The 16,944-nt window shown below is 36.9% G+C and overlaps 1 protein-coding gene across 22 annotated transcripts in view; it reads right to left on the bottom strand.

The window, feature by feature from the left end:
• JAKMIP1 (janus kinase and microtubule interacting protein 1) overlaps positions 1 to 16,944 on the bottom strand; it is a 247,157-nt gene that overhangs the window by 76,360 nt on the left and 153,853 nt on the right. For 10 of the 22 annotated variants that reach the window (XM_074865715.1, XM_074865719.1, XM_074865720.1 and 7 more), the window contains exons 1-3: positions 4,920 to 7,018; positions 2,528 to 2,679; positions 203 to 341 (exon numbers count right to left, since the gene is read on the bottom strand). In XM_074865715.1, coding sequence (XP_074721816.1) covers positions 203 to 340 — 138 coding nt within the window. In that variant the 5' untranslated portion in view covers position 341; positions 2,528 to 2,679; positions 4,920 to 7,018. Of the gene's footprint in view, positions 1 to 202; positions 342 to 374; positions 445 to 2,527; positions 2,680 to 4,919; positions 7,065 to 9,107; positions 9,153 to 10,884; positions 10,919 to 11,891; positions 11,958 to 16,944 lie in introns of those variants that run through there. The other 12 variants (XM_074865729.1, XM_074865727.1, XM_074865736.1 and 9 more) reach the window with 5 other exon arrangements.

Genomic DNA, 16,944 nt, shown 5'->3' with positions numbered 1-16,944 from the left:
CGAAGTTGTGGACGCCCCCTCCCTGGAAGTATTCAAGGCCAGGTGGGAGGGAGCTTTGAGCAACCTGAAGGTGGAAGGTATCCCTGCCCATGGCAGGGTGGTTGGAACTAGATGATCTTTAAGGTCCCCTCCAACCCAAACCATTCTATGGTTACCACAAAGAGAAGCGAAACTACGTCATTTGAAACAATATCCTCCTCACCAGGTTGATCAGGTCCTCACGAATGTCTCGCAATTTCCCTTTAACACGCACATTTGCACTTTCAACCTGGTGCAACTTCACATTTAGTTGATCAATCATCACAAGAAGTGTTTTGTGTGACAGCTCCAGCTCTTTCATCCTGTGGCAGTGAGAATGAAGATCTTTGCTAAGTAAATACCGCACAGTACAGTTCCAGATGAATAAGCAGTCATCAGCAATGCATTAATTTTTCCATTTTTCTCCTAACAATAAAATAATAACAAATTGTTGATCACTAATAATAAATACTTAATTCTTAACAAGTCTATTGGGGTTTGCACATTACATTTGAGACTCTCAAAATTGTTAGACAACATCTACGTTCATTCTCTCTCTGCTGGCTTAATACAAAACCATAAGCAAACGCATTTACAAGACTAATGTTCACTGAAGCTTGGCATGCTATATGAAGTAACAACGTACTACAAGGACAACCACAACGCTTTGGTCTCTACATGTCTCTGATCACAGGATTTTGTTAGGTTCATGGTTAGCAAATTCAAATTTTATGATGACGGTAAATGCTTCCCTTCAAAATTAAGATTACAGGTAACCTATGAGTAATTGTGTTTTACTGAACAAAGGGAAAACATCTTACTTGTAACATACCTCACAGTCGGTACTAAAACCTACAATGCATAACTGTATTGACTTCATCCACAAAGCTGGATTTTGACAAAATACAGGTTTGCTTTGCCTGTTGCCATTAAAATGGTAGTGTAAGATGATGTGGTGTGATGTGGTGGGGTTCCTCTACGCAGAAGGAATACCTAAAATAATCTTATGAGAGCAAGCTTCATGTTTTCCTTAAGGTTTTCCTTCCATTTTCAGTCTACACATCAAAATTTTCTCAATTCTTTAAACAGTTGTGAATTCCAAAACATCCTTTCCTTGTTAAAGAAATTTTTTTTCCAGTCTCTCATCTCCTGTGGCAGCTACTAGACCCTCCTCTTTTCTCATCTCAGACATGTACACATTACCCCCTGTGCCCCTCAGGACTGTGCCGTTCTGTATCTTCTTCCTTGAATTTCTTCATTCAACCTTCACAGTCTTCCACTCAACTTTCCTGCTCCTTTCTATCTTCTAGCCTTGTCTTAATGCCCTTACCTGCCAAAATTTCCTCCTGCCTCTATCCCAGCATGACAACGCTAGCTTCATTCAAAAATCTCACATAAAAATATATTTCTGAAGCAACAGGATTAAGATAGAAAACACATAATTAAATAAGTACCTATTAATGTATCAAAGTAAACCTGACGAGGTTCTCCCCACTGCATACACTGCATAATCTAACACTGGTATCAGAGGAAACTTGAGCCACATCACCCCAAAACTCCACCCTAGCTAGTTACAGCTACTGACTCTGTTTCTCTATTTTTTCCAATAGTTCTGCCTCCCACATCATTCCTCATCTCTGTCTGTGCTTCAGCCACAAGAACTTCAGGCACAGGATTTCTTTTCTTTTGACTGGCTACCCAAGAGCCCTGAAAATGGGCTTCCTATATCCCAGGCAATTTTCAGCTGGTTATTTGCTCTCCTTGAACTGTTCTCTCATACGTTCTTTGTTTTGGTTTTAAATAAAGTTTTTCCCATTTTCCCGTCCCCGAAATCTTTGTTAAAATAGGCCTATTCCTATGAAAGCTTCCATTTCAAAAAAGATTCATTATTGTTTTGACAAAAAGCCCATTATTAAAACATTTCTAGCCAAATACCTTGATGAATCAAAACAATTAATAAATTATACAAATAATTATTTTGATTGTCATTTATATCCTTTTAACTATTAGCTTCGTTTAGAACAGTGCAGTTGCTATCCAAACCTTGATCTTATTCTAGTCAACTACATAATTAATGCCTAATGGCACCTACTGTAATGATTAGCATTAACTTACTAAATTAGATGAAGCTTTCTGAAACAAGGAACTTTTTTTGCAACACAAAATTCCAAATTAACTCTTTACTTAAAAGGAAAGGGATATATTTTGCAAGCAGAATTTACACCTTATGAATATTTAAGAATGAAACATCCTGAGAAAGCTGTCTGGTTATTTGCAACAAGATTTTAGATCATGCTGTAAATCTGATTTAAATAATAAAACCAAGAAATTAAACACTGCATTTCTATTCTGACAGTTACACAAAACACTTATACATGCATCTTATTAGGCACCCTAAAAACACATAAAGTCTTTCTTTTTGATAGTTTTACACATATCAAAGGGGCAAAGGGAAGAGTATATTTGTCACATCACACTAATTTTGAATGCAAAACCCCCTTTTATTTACCTATTTCTTAGGACAGAATCCGACTCCAAGTAGTCCTCTAAAACACCTTTCAGTTTTTGCTCCAACTTTTGCAGCTCTTCTATTCTGAGGTTCAAATTCTCTTCTCCGGCACCATTTACTTGTTCATCAGATATGCTTGCATCTTCTAATTCCTGGAAAATCCAGGAAGTATCAATTTTAACATTGAAATTCAGGATATCAAATCCTTCATTACTGGGTATTTTAATACGGTAACAAAATTCTTGTTCTCTCCCAGATGAAGGATCCATGATGAAAAAACCCCAAATTATTAGGTTCTCAATGTACTGCAGTCTAAAGAGTCTAAGCCTCTGGTGATCAAATGAACAGTCCTCAATTCTGAACACATTTATTATTTATGAGAGAGTCTCATTTCATTAGCCCCAAGGTAACTCAGCATGTATGAAAGGAGTTGCAGTTCACAACATGAGATCCCTATAAAAGATTCAATTAGACTAATTCATGAAGGAATTAGGCATCAAAGTTTTGAAAAGAGGATAATTTTCTACTAGAGGAGTTCATAAAACTGAGCACATTTATCACAAAAAATAATCTTACTTATTTTAGATAAATGTACGATATTTTTATTATTTCAAGACAGAAGATTTTAAAAGGATATTTCCTACTCAAAAGGCAATCTATGACTATTTCAGAGAAACATTCAGTATATTTAACTGGTATTTTGGAATTCTGCATTCAATATTTTACTTCAAAGTCTACTTCACCTTTGACAGGATATGAAACCATGCCTAAAAGGAATTTTTAAACTTGGGCTTGGGGATGCAAGTTAAGTTTGGTTCTTTTCCTTTGCCTCTTTTAGCAATAGCTCTAAAAGTTCTTCAGCCTTCAGTCTACCTTCATTTACAGAAACTCTTTAGCAAGTATAGTCCTATAACTGGCATCTGTGAAATGCCTTTGGTTTTGCTACATTTATATTGATTTGGAATTGGATCTGTAATTGAAATTAAACCACTGAGTTTGGGTCTATTCTCCAGGAAATAGTGCAATTACGTGGGGTGGTTTGTTTTGTTTTGTTTTGTTTTTTTGTAAACAAATGCTGAATCTACAGGGCAAAGAAAAAGAAGAAGAGTAGCATTTATTTTTGCCACTGAAGTGTAGAAAGTAGCACAAAATCAGTGCAAAAAACCCCCAAACAGTACTCTTATTGTCCCATGTTTTGATATGTGCTATTCACATACATGGTGAGTTACATAAAATTTTATTATTTTGGCCCATTGTATCACTCACTGGCTTTATGTCAGCCACACAAAGACCTAGAGCTGAAAAGATTCAGCCACTCCTTGGTCCCTTGAGATGCCATGATACAAGTGTGGAAAGACAAAGTATAAATCCACATGGGCAACAAAGTTCAAACCACTTTTTGATCTTCTCTACACTTACCAAGCCCAGTTCATTCTCAGAGACTATGCATTCCTGAGACTGTAAACACACTCATGGTTCTCCCTGGCCTGTATGATTTCTCAAATGGAACAGTATCTTTCATTTTGAGCTCCTTGAGACACTAATATTTTGTCCGTATTTACTATTTGTAAAGTGAATAGACATCCTGCTCCCTGACAATGGGCATCCCTGAACACCACTGCAAAAGGAATATATAATAATAATGGACATTGTTACTCTGCTTATTAACAATTTACAGTTGAAGCCAAATTAATGTCACTTTCAACAGTGCCCCAGCCTAATATCCAACTCATAAGCTGTAAAAAGAAAAATTCTTATTGGTATATTTTGCAGAAAGTAGCCAACAAATAAAAGCAGTGAGGATGGACCAGGCAGAAAGTAAACTGACACTTAAAATTATTACACTGATTTCTATCACATATTTCTATAAACAACATGTACTAAGTGTACTTTTATTCACTCTTATAATGAAAGTTAATACAATTTCTAAAGTTGATCTCAAACCTCCCGATCCATTAGGCTCTACACTTCTGATGCTTCTTCCTGAAAACTACTGAGCACTTCAGCATAAAACCAGGAAAGGTGTTACAACTGATATCTGAAATGAGAAACTTATTGTTTCCTACTTCACTTATACATCCGGGACAGATCATTTAAAAGCTGTGTCACAAAATGTGAAAATCAGGCCCAGCACCTTATATGGACTGAATCTAGTCAGTTAACACACTGTACCTGTTCCCAGCTCTATAATAAATACCAATATGTAATGGATAGTGAGACTGGAATGATATACTCAGTTTTCCAAAACTACAAATCCTGCTAGCTCAGCACAGAATAAAAACATCATGAATGTCATGGAAAATGTCACCCAAATCAGCCAATTTCTTTGAGAAAACTGTCACAAGTGAATTACAACGTAAATAAATACATAAAAAAATGAAACTGCTCATACCTCTTCTACTTTGTAACAAGGCCATCTCCCGTCTCTGCAGTGGGCTTACCGTTGCAGCCACGTGCTCTGACCATCCCATGTTTGTGCTTATAGTTTCATTTCAGAAGCAGTGATGAGCAAAACTAAGTCTATGAGGAGAAAGAGTGTTTCTTTGCCAAGTGAATCACACTTTCCAATTTCTGTTCCTTCATCAGCACCTCGTTTGGTTATCTCAAGATCTGTTTATCTCCCATTGTCCTTCTCTTCTGAGTAATGCCAAAACTCTTCCTTTTGCAGTGAAGACCTCATTTTTCCATATTCTGTCATGACTCCACTAAAAGTTTTAACTAAAACATGAAAAACCTCTTTTTGAAAACACATTCCCTAAATACTTGTTCCTTCTGAACAACACATTGTGAGTAACACATTCTTTTGGGGATTGAGTTTCCAAACTTCATCATCCTTGTTTCCAATTTAAATTGTGCTTTGTACCAGAAAACAGGGTTATTCAGATCCTCACACAAGCCACAGTTTGCTGCATCTGGCTGAGTTAATCTTGTGGAGTGCCTCGGCTCCTTCAGCAGGTAAATGATCTTGTCTGGTGATTCTCTGTGAAGAGTACATCTTTGGTCTTACTTCAGAGCCTAAAAATTATCTGAGAAAACTGGCTTCTTTTGAGGCTGATTCCTGCACCTTCAACAGTGAGATATTCAGTTGCTATGACAAATCTTTTCCTCAGCTTTCTTTGTGCTAACCTGATTGTTCTTTGCCTTATGTTATTTTTTTCAATCATAACTTCCACTTTATCTGATGCATTATTGTAACCATCTTATTCCACTCTATGTTCATGTTGGAGTTCAGTGTGTCCATGGGAGCAGACTTGTTTCTCTGTAGCTTTCTGTGTAGCCCTTTTAACATAAAGATGATTTTCAAGAAGATGTGAGGGAGAAGAAAGTTATCTTGTGCTCTTAATATTTTCAGATTGCCTCAACATTCCAGGAATAATTAAAATTATCCATTTCTTCATATTGCCTTTTCAGCTCTGAAACAACAATTTGCTTCTCCCTCTTTGAAACAAAAGCCTAACCTTTTTGAATTTTCTAACCATTCTCCATCTTAAACAACTCTTTTCAACTTTCATTTTTTCAATCTGTGCTTCATACAAATATTTTTCTTGTGGTTCAGGTGGTCAGTGTCCTTTAGTGTTTATCTACCTCTGCAGGTTGAGGTTGTGCCATTTTTGCTTCCTGGTAGTGTCAACATTTTTATTTCACCTGGGAGGATGACATGATTTCCAAATATTTATTTCCAACTATTTATTTGCTTACCATGTTTGTCCACACACCCTTTTCTTCAAGCCCCTCTTTCTTCTTGAAGAGATAACTGAGCACAGCACATCATGCGTTCTCTTTTCCTGACCTCTCAGGCCACCTTGGGATGTTCCATTCTCCCAGTGCTATCTTTACAAGTTATTGCCTTAATTTTCAAGAAACGTTCAAAAAAATAGTTTCTCCCACGCAGTTCTTACCCACTTCAAAGTATTCCTAGTTCAATCTACCATCTTCCCTTTCTCCAAAACCTATCTCTTCTCCATCTGTAGATTTCCACCTTCTGAATTTAATATGAATTTTACCACTGCAGGGTTGTAAATCTCTATTTGTTTCCAACTTTGAACAGTTTTTTTCCTGTCAGCTATTTACTATAGAGAACTTATTGTCAAACACTTAGCTTTTTTATATAGATATTAAAAAGGAGATTCTGTGTTTCCTGGGTGAAATGCAAACCACGTTTGTTGAAAGCATGCAGTATGGAGACAAAGATCCCAGTACTGTAAGAAAACGATTTGGTAGATAACAGTTCACATAGCAGCCAGTAATTGCACTTGTATGTTTTCCAGTCTTTGATTGGTGTGAGAGTGTAAATTCTGTTTAGATTTTTTTTCGGTGTTTATGATGTGCTGGTCCTCATTTGATTATCAAATCATTCCAGCTTGAAGTTATATCTTTAAAAAAATCTCTAATTTTAAATTCAAATATTTTGCAGCTTCAAGTATTATGCAAACTGTTTTATGAAAAAAAAATGCACCAATTTAAAGCTGCTCAATAAATATTTTCTGTATTTTTGCACGTGGACTCAGCTGTTCACTCCGTAAGTTCTTTTAATAACCTGTATACAAAACAAAAACCAAAACCAGAAAACAAAACAAACAACAACAAAAAAAGAAAAAGTATGCTGAGCTTTAGATAGATAACATTAATTTAGAAATAAGTGTTGGCATCCAGGCCCTAAATTCACAGACACCACAATCTCTTTCTAAAAGATTTATATTAGCTTCAAAATAACAAGAACCAAAACTACTATCAGTAAATCACCTGGTTTGTCTCAAAATAATGAACAATGTTCAAGAGTCCAACTATAGTTAAGTCTCTTAAAATAGGCTTTGCTGTGTTAATTAATCAGAGACAGATTATTAATTAATTAATCAGAGACAAATTCACCTCTGGCAAGATGAATTAAAGGAAATTGCATTCCACACTAACACCACAATCTAATGTGCACTCCTAGAAATGTGAGAGTTGAGTAGCTATGTGGCCACACATCCATTATCCCTGTGTTATTCCCTCAAAATACTTGTCACCAGCCTTGAATTTAACTACTTAAATAGTTACTATTAACAGGACGAATAGCAGGTTATAGCAGCACAATGTGTTTTCTGGAGACTAATTATACCTGTAATATTTTATTTTTATTTTTTCTTCCCAAAGAGGACACATAATACTATCAGCACAGACACCTATAGATCAGACCTAAATATTTTCATAAGGAAAATGCTGTAAAAATCTTGCTCAACTTCAACTAATTTTCAACATCCATCTAGCAACAAAAAGTAAGCTACTGCACTTGGCACAGATCAATAATACCCTTGGAATACACTCCATCCATCTGTATCTACCATCATTTTATTGCAAAATATAAAACATATACAGCAACACCACTAATGAAAGACTGGAGCCAGTTCCCAAGAGCATGAACACAAAGATGATAACCCCCCAAAGAGTCTATGACAATACAGGTCTGATTTCTCAAAAGCACTTGTGATTTGGGCAGAAACAAAATACTGTTTCAAGCTTAATGTAAGGTAAATATCATAGCTTTTTTTGGGTAACTATTGTCATCATGCTGCTTCATCATACAGTACTTGATAACAGTTTCAAAGGGTTGATTAACTGCATCTCCTACTATAAGGAGATTCCATGAACATATTTCACAACAGATTTCAAAGAACACCTGGAAAAATTGTAAAGGTAAAAACACATGTATTTTCAGTTTAAAAAAACCCCCAAACCAAAACAACAGCAACAACAAAGCCACTGTGTATATATTAAATAGTTTAAAATCATATCTTAATCCTCAAACAGCTAGGTTGTTGAGTTACCATCCTTACTGAAAGGCAGTGTGCAACTTGCATTGCTCCAGGGAATAGGGCTAGGACTGGTTTTCTATATTGTATTTCCCTCTCGTTCTGTGTGAAAGGTGAGCACTGCCACTATAACTCCTGCTGTAGCTGAACAAATTCATTTTATCTTTTCATTGAGCTGAAAGGATTGGGAGACTGTGGAAAGGGTAGTGGGAATGATGGTAGTGTCTCAAGGGAGAGACATGGAGGTTTCTTATCTTTGCCCTTTCCATGTTGCATGGGCACATGGAGGGTCAGTCACATCGCAACCTTCACACTGCCTCACAAAAGGGAAATTAGGTTATTATCTCCTAAGTTATTTCATGGCTTCAAGGATCTTGAGGAAGTACAATGAACCCCTTTTTTTGCATGGCTGGTGTTGCTTACAGGGCTTTTTAGAAAACAAAACTGACAACAAATATTTGCCACCTCTCCATCCGGCATGACAGAAAGTAGGATCTTACAGCAATACCTGAACTTTTAGACAAAATGTACCTGTCTGCAGAATTGAAAAGCACCCACTGCAGTTAGAGCAGTCAGTATCTTAGAATGCAAAATAATTTCTCGTTGAAAACCCAGTGACTTTCTGCAGAAGTCTAGGAAGGTAACTGAAGGCATCCAAGTCAAATTTTATAGGTAACTCTTCCTCTCCGTGCAAGCAAAACCACTGTACCCTCCCCCATGGTTTCAGAGTCTTACAAAGACAAATAAGAGGTAAAAATTGAGTTCAAAAAAATATAAAGAGTACCAACCACATGTCTTGGCTCAGTTGTGTCATCAAGGCCACAGAATGAATGCTAGTGAAAAAAACAAAAAAAGGAACAAAAACTATAACATAAGATCAAAAGAAAATGAGGAAAAAAAGAAAAGAAAAAATATGTAAGATATGCAATATGAAATCTGGTTACATTATTTTACAGCAGTTAGTCTTACATCAATATTAACTGAGTTGATCTGAAAGAGAGATACAGTATACCAATATTACTCTAAAAAGGGGTAACAGGACACAAAATTCAGTATTTGAGGGCAGCTTTGCAAATGGTAACATTTGTGGATTATGTAACTTCAGAAATATTAGGCTTGGCTTTGCAACTCAGTTAAGCAAGTACACACCTGAAAGCTTTCCTGAACCAAGACTTACCAGTCCAAGGGCACAAACTAAATCTAACTCAAAATAATAGAGAATCAGTTATGAGAAAATTATGATGTGTTTAAACAGCACTTGTTCCTCATGTATCATAGAATAAAACTGAGATTTTACATTATTCTTTTGTATAGCCTTTAGAAGCAGGACAGCTTGCTGAAGAATCTATAGGGCAAAAATACTGTCATCCTTATGTTCTGATTTGACAGAATTTTACATAAAACTTAAAAATGGAATCCATTCCTAAAGGAAAATATAAAGCCATACTCATGACACAGTAACTATAAATGGTGCATTGCCCTTAGCTACAACCAGCAATGAGCCTCAGCTATAAATACTGACATTCCTTCAAAAGCATAAGACTTCTCTCCACAATAAATTATTGTGTTCCATATCAGCAGTATGTAGGTGTCAGTTTGGATCCACTGACATATTAAACCTTCAGAAGAACAATGAAGTAGAAGTATAATATTCATTGATTCTCTGACAACACAGTCTTCCTTCGGGCAGTCAAATTCAGAATGGAATTTAATCCCAAGGAAAAAAAATCTGAATGTATCACACATAGAAGGAAGCCCTCTGCCCATCCAGGAGTTGAAGGTTAATAGAAAATTATGAAGCTTTTTTGAGGTCTCCAGGTAATGTAACAATAAGGTAAAGAGAGCATTAATCATTTTAACTCATTACCAGCTTTCTGATAAGCTTGTGATTAAGCTGTTTCTTTTCCAGTACTTTTTCCCATCCATTCAACTGATGAACCAGCACAGATAATGCTAACTTCCGTTTTCAAAATTAGCAGTCTGTCTAATACAATACCTATTCTGTAAACTGCAATGGCCATGCATTAAAGGCTTAGGTTTTGGCAATAGCACCATCTAGAGATTTTGATGTTTTAAAATAGATGGATAAACACTAATATTTGCAATAATTAACATGTAGAGGTATCACCTATCCCTCAAGGTTTCTCTACTTTGAGGAGTTAACTGTAGCACCTTAGGCATCATTGGCTGATAGGCAGGAACAGTTTCAGGTATAGAAGTGGTCTGGGGCAGAAGGCGGCAAAGGCAGGAAAAGAGCCCTTTAAGGGGTGGCTACTGCCTGTGTTTCTCTGGTAGTGGAAATGGGGACCACTGCCTTCCCAATAGATACAGACAGACTAGCCCCAGCCAGGAAGTAGTGGGGGTGATGTAAAGTGACAATTAGCAACAGCTGCAGACAGCTCAGCTTCTCACAGCTCTTCTTCTGGCTCTTCCACAAACCCAGCTGGATATCACAGTTCAAAAAGTGCAGGATGAGGTACCTCAGAGGGCAGACAACTACTGTGGGAGCAGAAGGGGCCAAGGAAGCTGCTGAGGGAATTGAAGTAGCTGCTAGAAGTGCAGTACCTCTAGAGGGTGACACGGGGAGGACGGCCACATCCTGAGAGCAGATGAAGGGACAGTGAGATTAGTGAAGGGTGAGGAAGAAACCTTCCCACATCCTACAAACTGCTGCCCAAAGCCTCTCTCAGTTCTGCAAACCCCACTAACATCTTCCATCTTCCATTCAGAGTCCTCCAAAAGCCCTCCTTTTGCTCTTTTGATCCCAAAAGAAAAAAAAACAATGACTGAAAACTCCACTAACTTCTCTATTCAACCCAGCAGCAAGTTAATGTAGGATTAGGTACCCATTATGTACCAGAGAAAATGAACATGAGATGATGTGACTCATCTTGGGATCTAGGCACTAGTTTAGCAAAAGCAACATAACTAAACCACTTTGCTAGGGCTTAGAGAAAGCCCTGTTGTCAGCTCATGCCCTGCAGAACAGCCTAAACTCCACAGAGCTGGAAGACACTTGAGTCCACAGTCCAGGAACCTCATGCTGGCTCTTGCTCTGGACCACAGTGACCCAGATACATTTGCTGTCTTAAGCCTCAATCAGAGCTTCTTCAAAAGAGGAGAAAATCTGGATTCAGGCTATTAATTTGGAACTTGTGTCTATCTTAAAGCAAGAAATATTTTTTTGTTTGTATTGTTCATCACATGCACCTCATTTTGCAAAACAATGTTATCCAAAGAACAGGGCTGAGCTAACCGATTCTGTCAAACAGAGACAAATCTTTGTTGTTTCCTGATCTAAACCACAGTAAATCCTTCCCCTTCTAGTCTAGTGTCTTTCCAGACCCCCTCGTTCCTTTCTGTACTTGATAGAAAATCCAGATAGCAAATAATTTTGAGCAGATTAGGGACAGAGCTTCATTTCACGCAGTAATAAATTGAACTCAAATTTAATCTTGTTTTAAAAGAGATTTTGTGATATTAGGTTAAGTACTATTAATGTCAATGCAACAGAGAAAAATAAATTAGTATGAAAAATAAAATCCATTGGCATCACTCAAGCATTTATTTACCTTTTCCTCAATTTCTTTGAGTTGCCTCTTTTGAAGTTCTATTTTATCTTCTAGTTCTCGAATTCGCTGGAACAGAAAAAGCAAAATAGACATTATTATATCTAATTTTAAAAGTATATACATCAAAAAGATAAGAAATAGATTAAAAAGAGAACAAATGTCCATTATTAATGTAATACTTCCTTTACAGTTATATTAGATGTGTCCGTGGCACAATTGCTCCATGTTTCCATGAAACCATGGCATTTTAAACAAGCTGCACATTCAGACCATCATGTTTACTACCATGAAGTCTACTCATTAATCATAATTTTAAAATACATACACAGACAATTCCAATTAGCACAATTCTTAGAAATAGAACACTATTTTCTCTGCAACTGCTGGAAGTTTTTCTATTTACTTAGACAGCAGATTATACTATTACATTTCATTTTAACTCTCCATTTTCATTTCCTATAAAACATAACTATGCTTCTGGCATAGTCATGCTATATCAGAAAAACAGAGCACACAGATTTTCAGTTCATCACCAAAACACCATCCAGAGATTCATCTCCATGCTATTACCAGAGTCACCTCTCACCAGAGTCAGAGGGAATGTTTCTTTCAGTGTAGCTCTCTGTAATTTTAAGGATTTTCCTTGTTCAGTTCCACAAAGTATCTCCAAAAATATGACTGCTGTTGGGTCCACATATCCTATCTTATTTCTGTTCCCTTGTTTCATTTCTATAAGTTATGCTTTTTTAAAAAAAAATAAAATTCTGGGCTTCTACATTAAGAAGGTGCATTTTATTACACTTTTAGTATATTGTTACAGATAAACTAGGTTCATAAATAATTTTTTTATAGGTGGAAGCCTGGAATCTCCTACTAATTAGCAGCCACTGGGAATCAAGGAGCAGCTTTTTTTGGGATTAACTACTTGACCTCTGCCTGGCCTACGATAGCTAAAGTTATTAGCAGTTCATGAACTTTGAAAGAGAAATTATCATCTACTCTAATACTACTCTCCACACAAATACTGCCCACAGGTCACAACAATAGCTTTGTTACTGTTGCTGCTGGTTTTAAAAAAAAATAATAATTTTGCTTAAATGACTGGTTTGAATATTATGCAGTCAGAGTAAGTCAGTCAAAACCTCCACTGGATGATGCTGCAGATAATATAAAATAATATAGATAATATAAAAGATAATATAAAAGCACAAACCAGATTACCTTCGTGTGACACAAGTGCATGCAGCTTTGCTGACAGTAACAAATGCCCCAAGCACAGCTGTATTAATTTTGCTTTTCCTATATTACATTTGAATTGATTTATACTTCATCTACTCCGTGCTCAAGGCAAGTCTATCTCTCCAGCGATTATCTTCATATACTGTATGTACCAGGAATATTACGATCACTGTAAAAAGCCATGGGATGAGAAGCAGGCAGATGTAATCACCTCTGAGATCTCTGGTCCATCAGGATACACTCCTGTTTCTCTCACTTTAGTTATGCTGATTCCTACTTAAACCTATATCCCAGAGCTGAGTGACAGACTTCAAACCTCTGGGGGTCCTGCTATGTTCTGTGACAAAATTTGACCATAAGAGACAGATAAGTGGAGAGAAGGAACATTTTTAAATACCATTTTCACCTTCAAGATTTATAATGTGAGATATTTTTTCAATATCTGCTGAGAACTCTCCTCCAGAAAAAAGGAAAATAAAAAAGCCCCCAAACATCTGGTGGCTTTCTCACCTCAGGGTTTACAATAAGTGTCCTTTTATAAAAGAACATGTTAATTAGGATAAGACAGCATTTTTCAGATTTGGGAATTCTGTTAATTAAGTAAAAATCGAGATGTTATTATTCCCTTATGAATTTTTAATCTTTTCAAAAGATTACAGCTATTCAGCTATTCTCTCCAGCTATTCAGAATAGCTCTAAAAAAAAAAAAAAAGGGTTGAGGTTTCTGTTTTCCAATTCTCACCCATAACCCATCATAACTGTTAAATTTGTGAGACAAAAGATAGAGAATAGTTTTAAGGTGAGGAAATATAACCTTTCCTAAAAATCAGTTTAAATGCAAGACAACCTAGCAATTAAAAGGGAATACTCTGCATAGGGTTGAATTTCTTAGCAGTGAAAATCTATGAAATATCCTCAAAACTAGATTTATGTCAGTAAGGCAGATATCTACCAGGTGGATATAGTCTGTAGGGCAGATATTTACATGTATACATGTGTATAAGTAAACCTGTTCCAGACTTACCACCTTAGGATAATATGTTCAAGTGAGGTGACTAGTGTTTAAAGAGCTAGTATTCCCCTTATGTGAGTGAAAATCACAGTGACAGAAGACTTACACTGCAAATGAGTAAGATTTTGTAACCAACTTCTTTACTACAGAAATTAAGAATTAAAACCTAGACAGGTCAGATTTGTTCTAAAACACAACCATGGACTAGAATATTCCATCAGGTATCAAAGCTTGGGGTCATTTACTTCTAGTTGTTTACTTGTTTTCCCCTGGAGTATTTGACCTCATCACCCTCTACAACTACCTGAAAGGAGGTTGCAGAGAGCTGTGGATGAGCCTCTTTAACCAAGTAATAAGCGATAGGACAAGAGGGAATGGCCTCAAGTTGCGCCAGGGAAGGTTTAGGCTAGATATTAGGAAGTATTTCTTCACAGAACAGGTAGTTAGGCATTGAAATGGGCTGCCCAGGGAGGTGGTGGAGTCCCCATCCCTGGAGGTGTTCAAGAGGCGGGTTGACATAGCACTTAGGGATATGGTGTAGTTGGGATCCGTCAGTGCTAGGTTAATAGTTGGACTAGATGATCTTCAATGTCCTTTCCAACCTAGATGATTCTGTGATTCTGTAGGGAGGATTATCCAGGAGAATCAAGTGGGTGTAGCTATTCCCATCAATATCCTCTGACTGCACAGGGTCAGCACTGGAAGATAACCAGCCTAGCTCAGCTATTTATATATCCTAAAAAATCTGATTTAACTCATTTCTTTCCATTTGACTAGAGAGATAGCCTTAAAAATATATACATACATATGCAGTATATTGGCAGGAAAAGAGCAGATTTACATCTGCATGCAGTAATTAACAGATAAAAATAATTATTTCCCCCATTGTACCTATCTGCATTTACAGCATTATCTTGATCAAAGATAATAATTTCCAAAATATGATTTTAAAAAATACATGTAAGCTACATGCAATAATCCTAGCTTTAACAAAAAAAGTATCTTCTAGAAGTAGTAAGAGATGGTACTCAGTCAAAGGTTATATTAATCTACCAAGAAGGAAATTACACAAAAATTACACATATTAAGAACAAAGGCAGGACTGCTTGAGATTCAGTATAAGCATGTACATCTTTATCTACTGTTCCTTTTATTTGCAAGAATCAAGAAGATGTGGACTCACTCTCAGGTTTTCAACATTTGATTGGATGCTTTCAATGAATTCTGATTTGTTTACGTTTGCAAAAGCATAACTTTGACAACAAATGTAGAACTATTTTATTGTTACCAAGAAATTCTACTTACTTTAATGCTTCAGGGCATAAATTGATGATCAGTAAGCCAAGCTTTTCCTAATATGTCATATAGAGTTATAACAGTTGTGCTATAAAAGATGCATTCATCTCTATCCTTGACAAGGTTCGCAGGAACCTTACAGGGTAAATCCAGTGCATTTTCAACTGCACAAAAAACTATGCAAGGAAGCAACAAATCTATTGTATCTTGCTCTCTAAACATTGAGAAGTCTTGGTTAAGAAGAAAGCCACAGGCTGTTCTTTTATTTTCTTTTTTAAAAAGGGACAGATAGAAGATGTGGAAAGACAACCTAAAACCAGCACAGTGTTTGTTTCCTTTAAACACCCTAGCACTGGTCACACTCAGAGCAAGGATTAGGGACAAAATAGAGCAGTGTTACACAGGGTTCTAGCAATTCCTGTGTTCCTACAGTTAATAGCTGGCCCTCAGTCACGAGCGCACCTTTTCAGGACTGACAGGATTCATGAGAATAACAGTGTTGTCAAACCATGAGGCCATACAAAGGAATTACTGTAGGCAAACAAAGAGCCACAGTCAGACAAATATAGTGCAATGAGAATGCAGCCATGAAAGAGAAGAGCACAGACATTAGGGACGTGGATTCTCAACACTGTCCACCTCACCTGCATTCAAAACCAACCTGCCAAAATAACAAATACTAATTTGTCATTGAATTTATTACAATAGCAAATAAAACCCCACAAATCTTCTGGAGGATGGATGGGGAGATTTGTGAATACTCCGTGTTACTACCTTCAACCACAAGGAGCTCTCCCAAGTTCTGGAAAGAGGGTTGGACAACCATCCATTTCAGTATGGCAGGCACCTACTTGATAAAACATCCATCCACTAGCAATGAAGTTTCCTGCCACTTCTGAGGAAGTGCTTGTAAGCAGCCAGAAAGCAGCAGCGGCTGAGCGGGCCGTACTGCTGTACCGAGCTAACAGCAGATGGCTCTGCCCGCCAAGCTATGGCTGGAACAGCAACTTCAGCCCTGTTAGGAGTGAGGCTCACCTGTGAAACCCCTTTGCCTTTCCAGACAGCTACAGAACCAAGATGCTAAAGATGTACAATATATGCCTTACTTATTACTGCACTGCAGTTTGAACCGACTTTTAAGTTCCATTATATTTTTTCCTTAATAGTAGTTACATATACATTTTATATACAAAGGTAGGTGGCACAGCTATAATCCTGATGGACAACCTAAAAATGCTAACAATTAGGTAAGAGAGAGAACATCCAGAAAGTTAAGGCAGATAAAGCATATATTTCCTTTGGAAGTCTATAGTGCAGATACAGGCATATGACTGAAAGTCTGATAAAGCACTCCTAACATGGGCACTATTTACCACAACACAGAGCTGTAAAAGGGAAGTTTACCATCAGTCATTTCCCCTCCTCTTCAGTTCAATGCTTGGAGAGCTCCCAAACACAAAGGGCTGTCAAATTGCCCAAAAGTGGGAAATTAAACATTTTTCTCAG

The sequence above is a fragment of the Strix uralensis genome, chromosome 4, assembly GCF_047716275.1.
Source record: "Strix uralensis isolate ZFMK-TIS-50842 chromosome 4, bStrUra1, whole genome shotgun sequence".
NCBI lineage: Eukaryota > Metazoa > Chordata > Aves > Strigiformes > Strigidae > Strix > Strix uralensis.
The sequence above is the reverse complement of the archived record's forward strand: the minus strand, read 5'-3'. Positions and strand labels throughout refer to the sequence as shown.